This window comes from Cyprinodon variegatus, unplaced genomic scaffold (assembly GCF_000732505.1).
Source record: "Cyprinodon variegatus isolate N-32 unplaced genomic scaffold, C_variegatus-1.0 Scaffold740, whole genome shotgun sequence".
Lineage (NCBI taxonomy): Eukaryota > Metazoa > Chordata > Actinopteri > Cyprinodontiformes > Cyprinodontidae > Cyprinodon > Cyprinodon variegatus.
The window spans coordinates 317718-329551 of record NW_015151193.1 but is presented as its reverse complement, the minus strand read 5'-3'; the positions used below and the strand labels follow the sequence as shown (position 1 = coordinate 329551).

The 11834-nt window shown below is 39.2% G+C and overlaps 1 protein-coding gene across 1 annotated transcript; it reads right to left on the bottom strand.

Annotated features, from left to right (window-relative positions):
* Positions 1-4204: 4204 nt before the first annotated feature.
* Positions 4205-5854, bottom strand: LOC107097994 (nuclear factor 7, ovary-like). The gene has a single exon (XM_015395414.1). It carries the CDS (start codon positions 5782-5784, stop codon positions 4462-4464), a length of 1323 nt encoding a protein of 440 aa, XP_015250900.1. The 5' UTR covers positions 5785-5854; the 3' UTR covers positions 4205-4461.
* Positions 5855-11834: the final 5980 nt, after the last annotated feature.

Here is an 11834-nt window from a genome sequence, read left to right as displayed (position 1 = left end):
GTGTTTGCCAGTTTTGGGTACTCTAGCCAAGCTGAGTTTTGCTGAGTCAAACTGAGTTTTTGTCACCTGAGTCTTAACCTTGTTGTTTTCTTTTGTCTTTGCCCCTCGGCAGGAAGTCATCCTGCAAACTGGATGTTTTGGACCTTCTCCCCCCTGGAAGGATTGTCTGAGCATCAAACTGAGCTGAGGATTTAAACTGGTGGTTTGGATCTACTTTTTCCCAAGGATAGTTTGGGCTTCTCTCTAAGCAGGGGATTCATCTCCACGTTCAAGTACCGCAGGAAAACTAAGTGGCAGTCAGCTCCTCCGTTCCTCAAGGAAACACCTTAATCTGGGTGTTGTGTCTACCACTAGGTGGTGTACGAGTAGAGAATAAAAAGAGGAGTAGAAGAAGTGATATAAAAAAAGAAGAGGACCTGATGTTACTGTTTTGCTGAACGAGTTCTTAAATAAAGCTGTTAAGAGTTCTTTGCCTACGTGAGCTTCTACCTCGTCCTGGATACTACACATAACATTTGGCGACGATGACGTCTGTACCCATGCCTGCACCATTCCTACCCTGCAGTGGAGAACCTACAGTCCCGTTTTCCATGTGGCGGAAAATGTTTGAGAACTACTTAACGGCTATTCATGCTACTGGCAANGTTAAACAGAAACAAGAAAAGTCTAAACAATACACTGACAAGCGCCGTGGAGCCAAGACACCAACATTCAAACCTGGAGATATGGTGAGGGTAAAAAGACCCCATCATGTTCGCAAAGGCTCATCTAGATTTACTCCACCGCTGTGTGTTGAAAAGCAGATTGGAGAAAGTACGTATGTACTCAGTGACAATAAAAGGTGGAATGCTGCCAGACTTTCACGATACTCTGCAGGTATTCCATGTAAAACAACAGAACCAGAGGAAAGTGACCTATTGGTTCAAAGGAAAAGTGTTAGAACTGCTGCTCAACCAGTGTGGCTCAAGGACTTTCAAACAGGCTAAAAAAAAAAGTTAATGGATACATAAATGAGTGTGTTACATGTTTTGGGTACAGGTGGACTAATTCTCATGGTACAAAATGTTCAAATACTTGGATTTTATTTCTCAATGGTTACATTGGTAATTCTGTTTCTTAGTAACTCCAAATGTTAAAGTACAGGGTTGCTAAATATATTTGATTGGTTTTGTTGCTTAGTTAAGTAACCACCTACTTTGATTTCAGCTAAAGTTATACCTACTACATAAAAACTGTTAAATGAGGTTAATGTTCAGTGTTATGCTACACGGGTACATGCAAGCTTTTCAAGTAAGGGGGGAATGTTGTGTCTACCACTAGGTGGTGTACGAGTAGAGAATAAAAAGAGGAGTAGAAGAAGTGATATAGAAAAAAGAAGCAGACCTGATGTTACTGTTTGCTGAACGAGTTCTTAAATAAAGCTGTTAAGAGTTCTTTGCCTACGTGAGCTTCTACCTCGTCCTGGATACTACACATAACACTGGGTAAACCCTGTCCGCCCTCCAACGAACAAGTCTATTACTGGAACAACCCACAACGACTGGATTCTACGTAAACACCTTTTTCTGGAAACGTGAATCCTGTTGCCTTTATTCCCTTCTTCAAATCAAAGACACAAATTTCCCACTGAGCCTGAACTAACCGCAGTCCCGGTTTGACAGTGTTCAGAGCAGCACTGGACTCCTCTCTACCAACTCACAATAAAACCTGTAAAACTTTCCCCTGGACTCTCTGTTTGATTTTTTGCACGTGGGTCAGATTTTTAGATAAAATCATGACACAGTGAGCCTCAGCAGGTGGCCGCTCACACTGAGCCTGGTTCTGCTGGAGGTTTCTTCCTGTTCAAAGGGAGTTTTTCCTCTCCACTATCACTACAAGCATGCTTAGTGTGAGGGATTGCTGAAGAGTCAATGAGTCGATGCAATCAACTGGTTTTCCTTAGATGGAAAACTTTGAATCAATCTGACTGGATGATCTGGTGACCTGTAAAGTGTCTTGAGATGACGTGTTGTGAATTGGCGCTATATAAATAAACTGAATAGAATTAAATAGATATTTTAGTTTTTAAAAAAAACGTATATCTAAAATGATAAAAGCTATGAGTTATAAACGTTTAGGGCCAACAACCCTGCCTTGAGGGATCTCTTAGTTCACTCAGAAATGTATAAACATCCACACCTTAAGCTCTCTGCGGGTTTATTCTTAGATTTTGGACGTGTAAAGTGACGATCTCACTGAGAAGTGAGGAAGGGATGAGCTCGGGAAATCTGTTGGCAAGTCATCGAAAAATTTTAAGGCATGAAGACAAACTAGATGAAACCAAGCAGCCAGAGAGAGAGAAAAAATCCCAGAAGTTAAAAAAAACTCTGCTGCTGACAAGTGGGTGTCAGAGAAGAGCAGCACATTTTCTCCCTGAGGTAATCGGCCAACAGCAATTCTGCTACATGAGTCATGACTCTCGGTTCACAAAGGGAGCTGCAAATATAGGAACCACTCTGTGTAGTCTAAAATGCTGGATATGAGAGAACATTGATATATTTGTGTAGATTTTCTTCTTGTTCATTTGTAGTTTTTACAAACATGTGGTTAGACTTTTCCCCTCCCATCTGAGTGTGCCAACAATCAATTTAGTCTGTTAAAATGTATGGGATGCCAATACAGCCAATGCATCTAAGTCTGGATTGTGAAATGCTTGTTGCACAGTTTTACAAATACATTATCATTTACATGGATTTGTAAAATAACTTCAAAGATTTAATTCTCTCCAATGACAGGAATAATTATGTAAAAAAAAACAACATAAAAACAAAGTTTTAATATTGAAATATATTTTATTAAACGAGAAAAGTTTACAAATGAATAATTGCCCTTTTGGGGTGCTGTTGGACGTATAATTGACTTAAAACACAAAGATGGCGGGCATGCTTATTTCAAAATCCTAATTTTAAAGTGAACTTATAACTAAGATTTTCAATAAATATAGTAGAGAGAAAATAGAGTATGAGGTATTACTTGCAAGTAAAAAAAAAAAACATGCATCCATTCATCCATCTTCTCCCGCTTATCCTTCATGGTCAGAGGCGGCTGGTGCATTTATGCAGCAGTCTGTGGTTGAAAATCCTGCATGAAATGGAAGAACATGCAATCTCCATGCAGAAACAGGGGTACAAACAGACAAAATCATTTAAACAGTGTTTAAATACCTTATTTTTATTGTATTACCTTTTATTAAGTCTATATCATTTTATATGTAACACAGAACTGGAGTTTTGTATTCTTTAAGGGTTCAGGCATATTTGTTTTGATCAATTGAGATCTATTGAAAAGTTTTATTTCTGAATTGCATTTTCTTTCGCTTTTAGAAAAACTGGACCAATTACATGTTTTTCTTTGCATGCACTCGATTAAATCACTGAAGAGCCAGTTGGCAGAGAGGGGGTTGCAGAGCAGAGGATCGAGGTCTGACAGCTGCCCCATGAGCCAAACCTGCATCCTTTTTCTCCGGTTATCATGTTCAGAGGAAACATGGACATTGGTTCCTCATGTTTTATGGCACAACATATCCCCCTTTATGTCCAGTCTTTATTGGTTAGACTTGCTGTTGCTTTTCACCGGTCTCTTCAGGAGTTACAGTGTTTTCTTTTATGTTTGGCAGATTAACCAGTTGTGAATATTGGCCGGGTCCAGTACACATCTGACCACTCAAGGACTGTTTTTGTCTTGTTGTCATCCAAGCTGTTCTCAGTGACACCTTCAGCTCTGGGGGAGGTATAAAAACTTAGTGCAGCTCTGTTAGAGCAGAGCCGGCTGAGTAGGACGCAGGAGTGAACCTCTCTCTTCTCATTCTTGCAAGAATTGCATAATTAAAGTGCCACAGTGTTTAGGCCGGGCATACACTGTGCAATATTATCAATCATTGCACCCAGCCACATGCATGATGTTTGTGCTCACACTGTACGTCCAAAAACAAGATGTCTGACTCAGCACTGAGAGATGGGGCTGGTCGGACTTGTCAATCTGCGAGAAGAAGAAGAACTCCTGTGTTTGCACATGAGCAGTGCTCAAGGTGATGGTAAATCGGCTCGTAGCTTTACTTCAACGGCAGAATTTACCCACCAACACCTTGCGATGGCCGACCGAATTTTAAACATCATTGACGTGAGCTGATTTACACGATGCACGATCAGGCCGAGTTTTAGCCTGATCGTGCAATCCTCGCACGACTGGAGAATCGGCCCAAAATGGGTAAAAAATCGTACAGTGTATGCCTGGCTTTAGGTGCAAATTTTATGTTTTCGTTTACAGTTCAAATGACTTTATCTAAATACACATTTATTTAAATATATCTATTTAATAAGCCCTGAGATTTAAGTGTTAAATAAATTCTTCCAGTAAGTAATTTCCATCCATCTGTATGTTTGTGATGCTGGTTCTCCAGAACTGCCTCCAATGATTTCTATTTCAACTCAGGTTTTCAAAGAACTTTTCTGGGATTATCTTCAGTGGCGTTTCATTCAGCGTGTTGAAATATGGGAAGAGTTTCTCTGTAAATGTATATGAGAAGGTGTGAATGAGTGTGTTGGTATCAAGGTCAAGGAACAGCAGCTTCCCTCTGTTCCAGTCCAAAAGGACTCTGATCCTGCTTAGCTTTCCGACTGGAGACAGAACAAGGGAAGGTTCTGATAGGGCCCGAGCGACATATTCCCCATCCAGGCACCCTATTCTCCACAGACGGGTGGGATGAATTCCTTTCCTCTGGACTCCCTGTGAAGCGACGCCCACAAACCAGTCTGTGTTTTCTCCAACATCAACGTCCCAGCTGTAGATTCCTGACATGAAGCCCTCAGAGCCCAGGACGATGCGGAAGAAGTCGAACCTCTCTGGGTTGTCTGGGAGGTTCTGTTTCTGTCCGCATCTCAGCCTGGTCAGATCCTCGGACAGGATGAGCTCAAAGTTGGCCGTGTTCGGGTCCAGAACCACAGGAGTGTAGGACACCAGATGTTTCATCTTGTTCCAGATGTTGAAGGGGAGGTTTCCCAGGTGTTTGGCCACATCTATCAGGGCTCCTGAGACGGGCTGCGGGTCGTCCAGCAGGGGGCGCTGTCGGAGAGTTTGCACAGCAGTCTTGAATTTCAGCAGCAGCAAAGCATCCTCAGCTTTCAGCATTCCTTCTGTTTGATTGATGCTCCGGGAAAGAGCAGCAATCTCTTTATTGAGGGCATCAATCTTTAGGTTTAACTTCTGGATCTTCTTGCTTTCTTCTGTCCTCAGAGCAGCAATCCTGGTGTCTTCTTCCCTCTGGAGAAACAGACGTAGCTTCCTGAACTGCTCCCTGATCCGTCCCTCCGTCTGTTCAGCCTGGAGCTTAACGTGCTTCACCGTCTCATTCAGGTTTCCTTTCTCCTCTCTGAAGACCTTCAGCTTCTGCTGTAAGGGCCCCAGGGCCTTTCTGAGCACTTTCTTCTGCCCCTCAGCGACTTCACTGATTGGTTTGAATCTGTGTCCAGCATGTTCATCTGAATGCTGACAAACGAGACACAAAGGCTCCCTGTGCTCCACGCAAAAGAGTTTGAATTTCTCACCGTGGAGACGGCAGATAACCTCTGGCTTTGGAGCAACTTTTCTACTCTTCATACAAAGAGGACACTCCAGTATGTCTTTACCATGCAAACAGCTTTCCATGCAGGACCTACAGAAGCTGTGGCTGCAGAACAGGATGCCAGGATCCCTGAAGGTATCCTGGCAGATGGAGCAGTAAAGATCCTCGTCCAAAATCACAGACATCACTGTTTTCAATGATAAACTCTCCTAGTAGGAAATCAGTGATTCATGCATCCACACCACAGCTGGAACAGTGTAGACTGTGAATGGCGTGTTCATAACAAACAGGAGGAAGGACATGCCATCACTGGCTCCACCCCGTTCCATTTCCACGCCATCACAGGGACGGGGTGGAGTGTTTGTCATGTAATAGAAGTCTTACCTAAAAAGATTCAGGGTCAGGGTTTAAGGACTTTTTTCCCATTATTGTTTCAAGCAAAGAACAGATTTTATAAATGGAAATGTAAACTTAACCCACAGACATACAGTAATCTCTACCTGTCAGTTATGGTGCTGCTGTTTTGCATATAATCAGTCTTTATCGTTGTTAAGCTTAAACAAAAATTAGGGTGAAATATTTAGAAAAAGCCTGAGCTGAAAATTTTAAACCAAAGCTATTTCCACCTGCAAAGATACAAATGAAAAACATCAAGAACAGCCCAATAATTATCAAGTCTACAAATCCCCTAACTTCATGGCTGTGGTCCCAACTGGTCTGCTATTCCAGAACACAGAGGGGGATTTACCTGGAAGTTACAAATCTACCTCCCCTAGTGGCTTTTTTTTGTATCTCACTTTTACATAACAGTGAAAATACCCTAAAGGTATGTTCAGACCTGAGGCTAATTTTTGTGAAGTTAGGAAGCTAAGACGGAGGCCTTTCTTGCAAAAAATGAGGTTCAAATTTATTTCACATCCTCACTGACTGCAGCAAGCTCAGTACATACATTTATACCTTATAAAATTACACATACTCCCTGCAGAGGAACCAACCACCTGCATGAAGAACTTTCTCACACTTGGGTTATTCCCAAGAAAAAACACTGCAATTCATCAAGGACATACATTTTAGCCAGATAAACACTTAGAACAGGCATGAAGGTGGCTGTGAACTCATTCTTATCTATCATGACGCTCTTATGACGAAATACTTTAATAATCCCAGAGGGAAATTTCTTTTGTTACACGCTCCAGTTACAGTTTTATATAATATATATATATACACACATCCAACTACACAATATAATAAAGATAAAAATAAGAATAAAAAGAGATAAAATATATACACATATAGCTCTTCTGTATATATATATGTATGTATATATCTATGCATATGTAAAAACTAAATCCAAGTACAGTGAAAAACCAAGTAAAGTGATAAATCCAAGTAAAGTGATATTTGGCGTGCAAAAACAGCAGTGTATTCTCATTATGAGTTTATATGAAATCGTACGAAAAGTTATGCACCGTAATTTCGTACGTTTTAGACATTTTTTTCGTCTTATTTCGTCGTATTTTTACGTCTTGCCTCGAGACAAGATATCCTTGCGCATGCGCATCTTACGCACCATTCAATAACATAGAATTTAACATACAATTAACCCTAACCCTAAGATACAAAACATCAAGCAACAAAGTTAGAGACATGAAGAAGTAATTATTGCACTGTTTTTCCCAGTTTTACGTCCCATCTGCTTTTTTCGTCTGTCTGCCTGCGCATGCGCACTGATCTGTTTTTTCAAGGAAAAACGTCAAAAACGTACGAAATACTGTGCATAACTTTTCGTACGATTTCATACGAACTGATAATGAGAATATGTTGAAAATAGTGCATTAATGTCAATTAAAGGGGGGGGGCGAATCACTTGAGGGAGGCGTTATAGAGATTGATGACCACTGGTAGGAACGATTTCCTGTGGCGCTCTGTGGTGCATCTGGGTAGGAGGAGTCTTCTGCTGAAGGAGCTGCTGCTGAAAGAAGAATCTTTGTCTAGAGTCGGGAGGCAACATCTTTCTGTCATCCCCAATTTTTTTTATTTCTTTTTCCTTTTTTTCTTTATCTTTTTTTATATTATATATTTCATTTATTTATTTTTATTTGTCATCCCCAATCTTAACTCCATAACTTAACTCCAGCATACAGACTGGTACAAGACTTCTAAACAGTCACCTCTATTTAAAAATATTTTATCTCACAAATAGGCCAAGGAAAAATAAGCTTCCACATTTCATAACTGGAGCAAAGGATTTCACTGTTATTTGGAGCAAGGCGAAGATGCCGATTATGGCGAGCTTAACGCAGAGTTTAAAGGACTTAAAAAATGGCCCAATAAAAGTAGTGATTTCTATCGCAGGACTCCTGCTTATAACAGAGCCTCCTCTTATGACCTTTAACTGTGTGTGGAACAGTTTGCAAAGCTAACAGTACACAAAGCACAGAGCTTATAAACGTGAACTTTGTTCCTGCGTTTCTTCTACTTGTATTATTTGCTCCTCCTTAGATGTGAATATGCTATGTTTTTATTATGCCAATAAAGACTAAGGATTCCTAGTTCTCAAACAGCATGATGCATGCTGGGAAATGTATTGTCTTGCAACCAGAAAAGATAAGAAAGGTATGAAGAAAGACGAGACAGACGACTTTGGAGCTTGATCAGAAAAGCAACAGCTGGAGGGGAAACAAAGCTAAAGCAGGTTTGTTAACTCTGTTCCAGGAAAGAAACTCACATGTATGATGGGTGTGAATCTGCATCCTAAAAGCAAACTTGAAATTAATATTTCAGAGAATTAAATCATAAACACGGCAAATGAAATTCCAGCTTGAAAACCAATATTAATCTGTAAGTGTTTCAATTATCTATTTTTTTTATCAAACCAAAGAATGATGTCCTTAAAGAAGAAAACTGTGTTCCAGACATTTTTAACCAAACTTAAATTTATTTATTTTTTAGAAAGACCCTAGAATGTTCTTCAGTATTGGGATTTAATACTAACATTAATGTTGTAGCTATCTGTGCATGTCGTAATGTTAGCTAATCTAATATTTAACCTGCAAAAGTACCTAATTGCACTTAACATATTCTTTAAACTGATCTACGTTTAATGCACAACAATAAAATATCTCTCATTCAGCCCATTAAAGACACACCACATCTGTTTCTCTCCATCTTTTTCTTTTTTACCTTTATTCTGTAAATATTATAACGTTTCTTCAAACTAGTGCTAAAAATTAGCTTCTTCAAACAATCTTCTAAGGCCTGCTGTGTTAGTATCACAAATCAGCCGACGGATTTTTATTTCTCAGATGAAAGTATAATTTTTCTTTGCTCATAGATTGTGTGGCAGATAAAGAGAAGGTGATGATGATCCAGAGAAACATCAAAGGGCAGATTATAAAAAAACAAATGTGCCGTCGGTCCGAGACGTGGGGGGCCGCTTTACCAAAGCGGGGCTCTGATCAACGCACCTTTCCAGCTGTGGGAATCTGCCACCTGAAACAGTCAAACATAAACAGGAGGCAAAAACTGTTGAGTTGGAGGCTTTATAGAGTGGACTAAAAAAAAGGCAGAGACATAGACAGGTATGGGGCATTGCAGGCTAACAAAGAAGCCAAAAGACCCCCATTCCAAAGGGGGGGACCCGTTCATCCGTTTCTATTTGCATGCTTTCTAAACTAAAACCAGGCTTTGTTGGGCTGCTGGATAAAACCTGGAACTCAACGCTATTTCTGACATTTTGAATTGAAAAAGCTTCCTGGATGGAAGAGAAGTCCAGATTTTTTTTTTTTTAAATCTTTTGGGAATGAACTTCTAAAACAACACGAACTTTGCAGCTCTTTGTCTGGAGGCAGTGTTGTGTTGTATTGTATTGTAGCGGCACTCCAGCTCCTTTAGTTTCTTCTGTACCGCATGGAAAAACAGTCTAGCAACTAGTTTTGAAACGCGAGCAATTCCAGATAATGTTCTTCAACTTGTGATGTTTATTGAAAGAAAACAAAAATAAGAGATCACCCACATTCGTATAAACTAAACTCGGTCAAAAACTGTGTTGCTTCCAGCATATCTGTTTTCCCCTCAGTCCTTACGTACAGCACGTAAAAGCAAACAAAACAACATGTATACAATTACAGCATGCAGGAAGCCCAAAAATATGCATTTCAAATTGCATTTCTATATTCTATGCTTTTCATATTAGAGTTTTAAACTTAAATTATAATCTTAACATCAAACAAAATTATCAATCTTGTATTTTAACCCTTTCTAAAACTATAAATGAATTTTTCTCAAATTGGCTCTTACACTAATGTTGTGTTCAGTATCTCACCTGCATTTTCCGATAAAGAAACCTCAGCTTCTGGTTCAGACATTCGATCTCCTGCAAAGGAAACAGACTAAATGTGGGAACAAGTCACCGTTTTCCAAGTCTCAAGTTGAGACAGTTAATTTCAAGTCCTTCAAATCTATTTTTTAAAGGCGTTTTTTTAGGCGTTAGCTACAAGTGAGTGTGTAGTTGTCTCTGCTCCATTTATTCTGTGTATTTACGCTGAGTCTTTACACCAACAGCAACCCGAGCGTGAGGTCTCTTTTATTTTAAATCAAAATGAAAAGATGAGAGAAACAAAATAAATGAAAAAAATATTCAAACAGTAAAGGTAGTAGTAGGTTATTTTATAAGTGAAATCAAATATCTTGTTTTGGTCTGCAGAAAGTGGTCAACAGAAAACCTCATGGTGACATTTTGCTTATAGCTCCTTTAAAAAAAGAGGGAAGCTTGTCGCCACTGACAGAAAGCGGCACAGTGGCATTATGGGAAGTATGAATTCATAAATTATGTTTGTTCTGAGCTATAGATTTAGTTCAAACGTCGCTTGTTGTTAAAGGAAAGCTCTATGTCTACACCTTGGAGCTTTCTCCCTTCAGTTCTTTTTTTTCCTGAAAAGAGATCACCGGGTGTTTAAATAACACTTCTGTTACGTTCAAAAATGTAGGTTCATAAAAGAGAAACTGAGTCCACACAGAAGAGGGATTTTTTTTTACAGCTTCTGCAGAAGGAGAGAGTTACGTTCAGCTACATCTACTCTCTGAATGACTTCTTCTGCAAAGCCTTTTTATTAGGAGATCATAACACATGGGGTTGGTTACAAAATAGAGTGTTCTTCTCAGGTCATAGGACAAAATGCTCCTCTGATTGAATCACAGAATAGAGTGGTCTCCTGATAACTATGATTAGCCTTGACAAACATCAGCAGTTTTCTACCACCGTTGCATGACAGTTTGCAGTAAACAAAGTGAAGCATCTCATTTCTCCAATGTTCTATATGTACACACATTAACTTTATAGTCATCATTGAATAAACCTAACAACTTCATAACTTATATGTATTGAATAACCAGGAGACGTGACAACAGATTCTGATAGAAATTGTAATCTTACTCAGATCAGAGAAGTTGCTTAGAGTTACAGAAGGCAGCTGCTGACCAACCGCGTTCACTTCTCTGGAAGTGGCCTCGATTAACAGTTAGAAAAGCATTTTATGCATCTCCAGACTGACACATCATCACATCATTACATGTTAGCAGATGAGCTTATCAACATATTACACTTTGTTTTTAGATCAAGGACAAGGCTGTCATTCCTTTCCCAAATCTTTGCCACATACAGAATGGAGATTATAACTGTATATCCTGACAGAGGAAATGTCCTAATTATTTTTATTGTGGCAATGTGGCAATAAGAATAATTTGTCTTGATGCCAAAAAGAGCCCAACAGATTTTACTTTCACAAGTGTAGCAGTACGGCTATCGCTATAGTGTTCCGCTTGATTTATGAATGTAAATATCTATATTATTAATTATGCAGGGAGTATTTCAGATTATATGGATTTAATCTGAGCTTAAGATCTTTTTAAAATGTATTAAGAATACTTTGCAGAATTTTTACATTTCTTATGAACATTTTGGAAAATCATTTTGACTTTTTTTATTTTACTTTTACAAGTATTTGGTTTTTTATTTAATTATTTCGAGGCTTAATCAACACAAATTCACGGGAGTTACGTTGTCATGGCAACATCAAGCGAGCTAGAGGTTGCCGGGTTAAGAGGTATCCCGCTCGCAGCAGCAGATCAGTAAATTAACATAGACTAATGACAGAAACAAGGAGGAAATATGGCAGAGAAACACATTTCGGATTTGTCTGCTTATAAGAGTGTTGGATCAATTATGTATAAGATG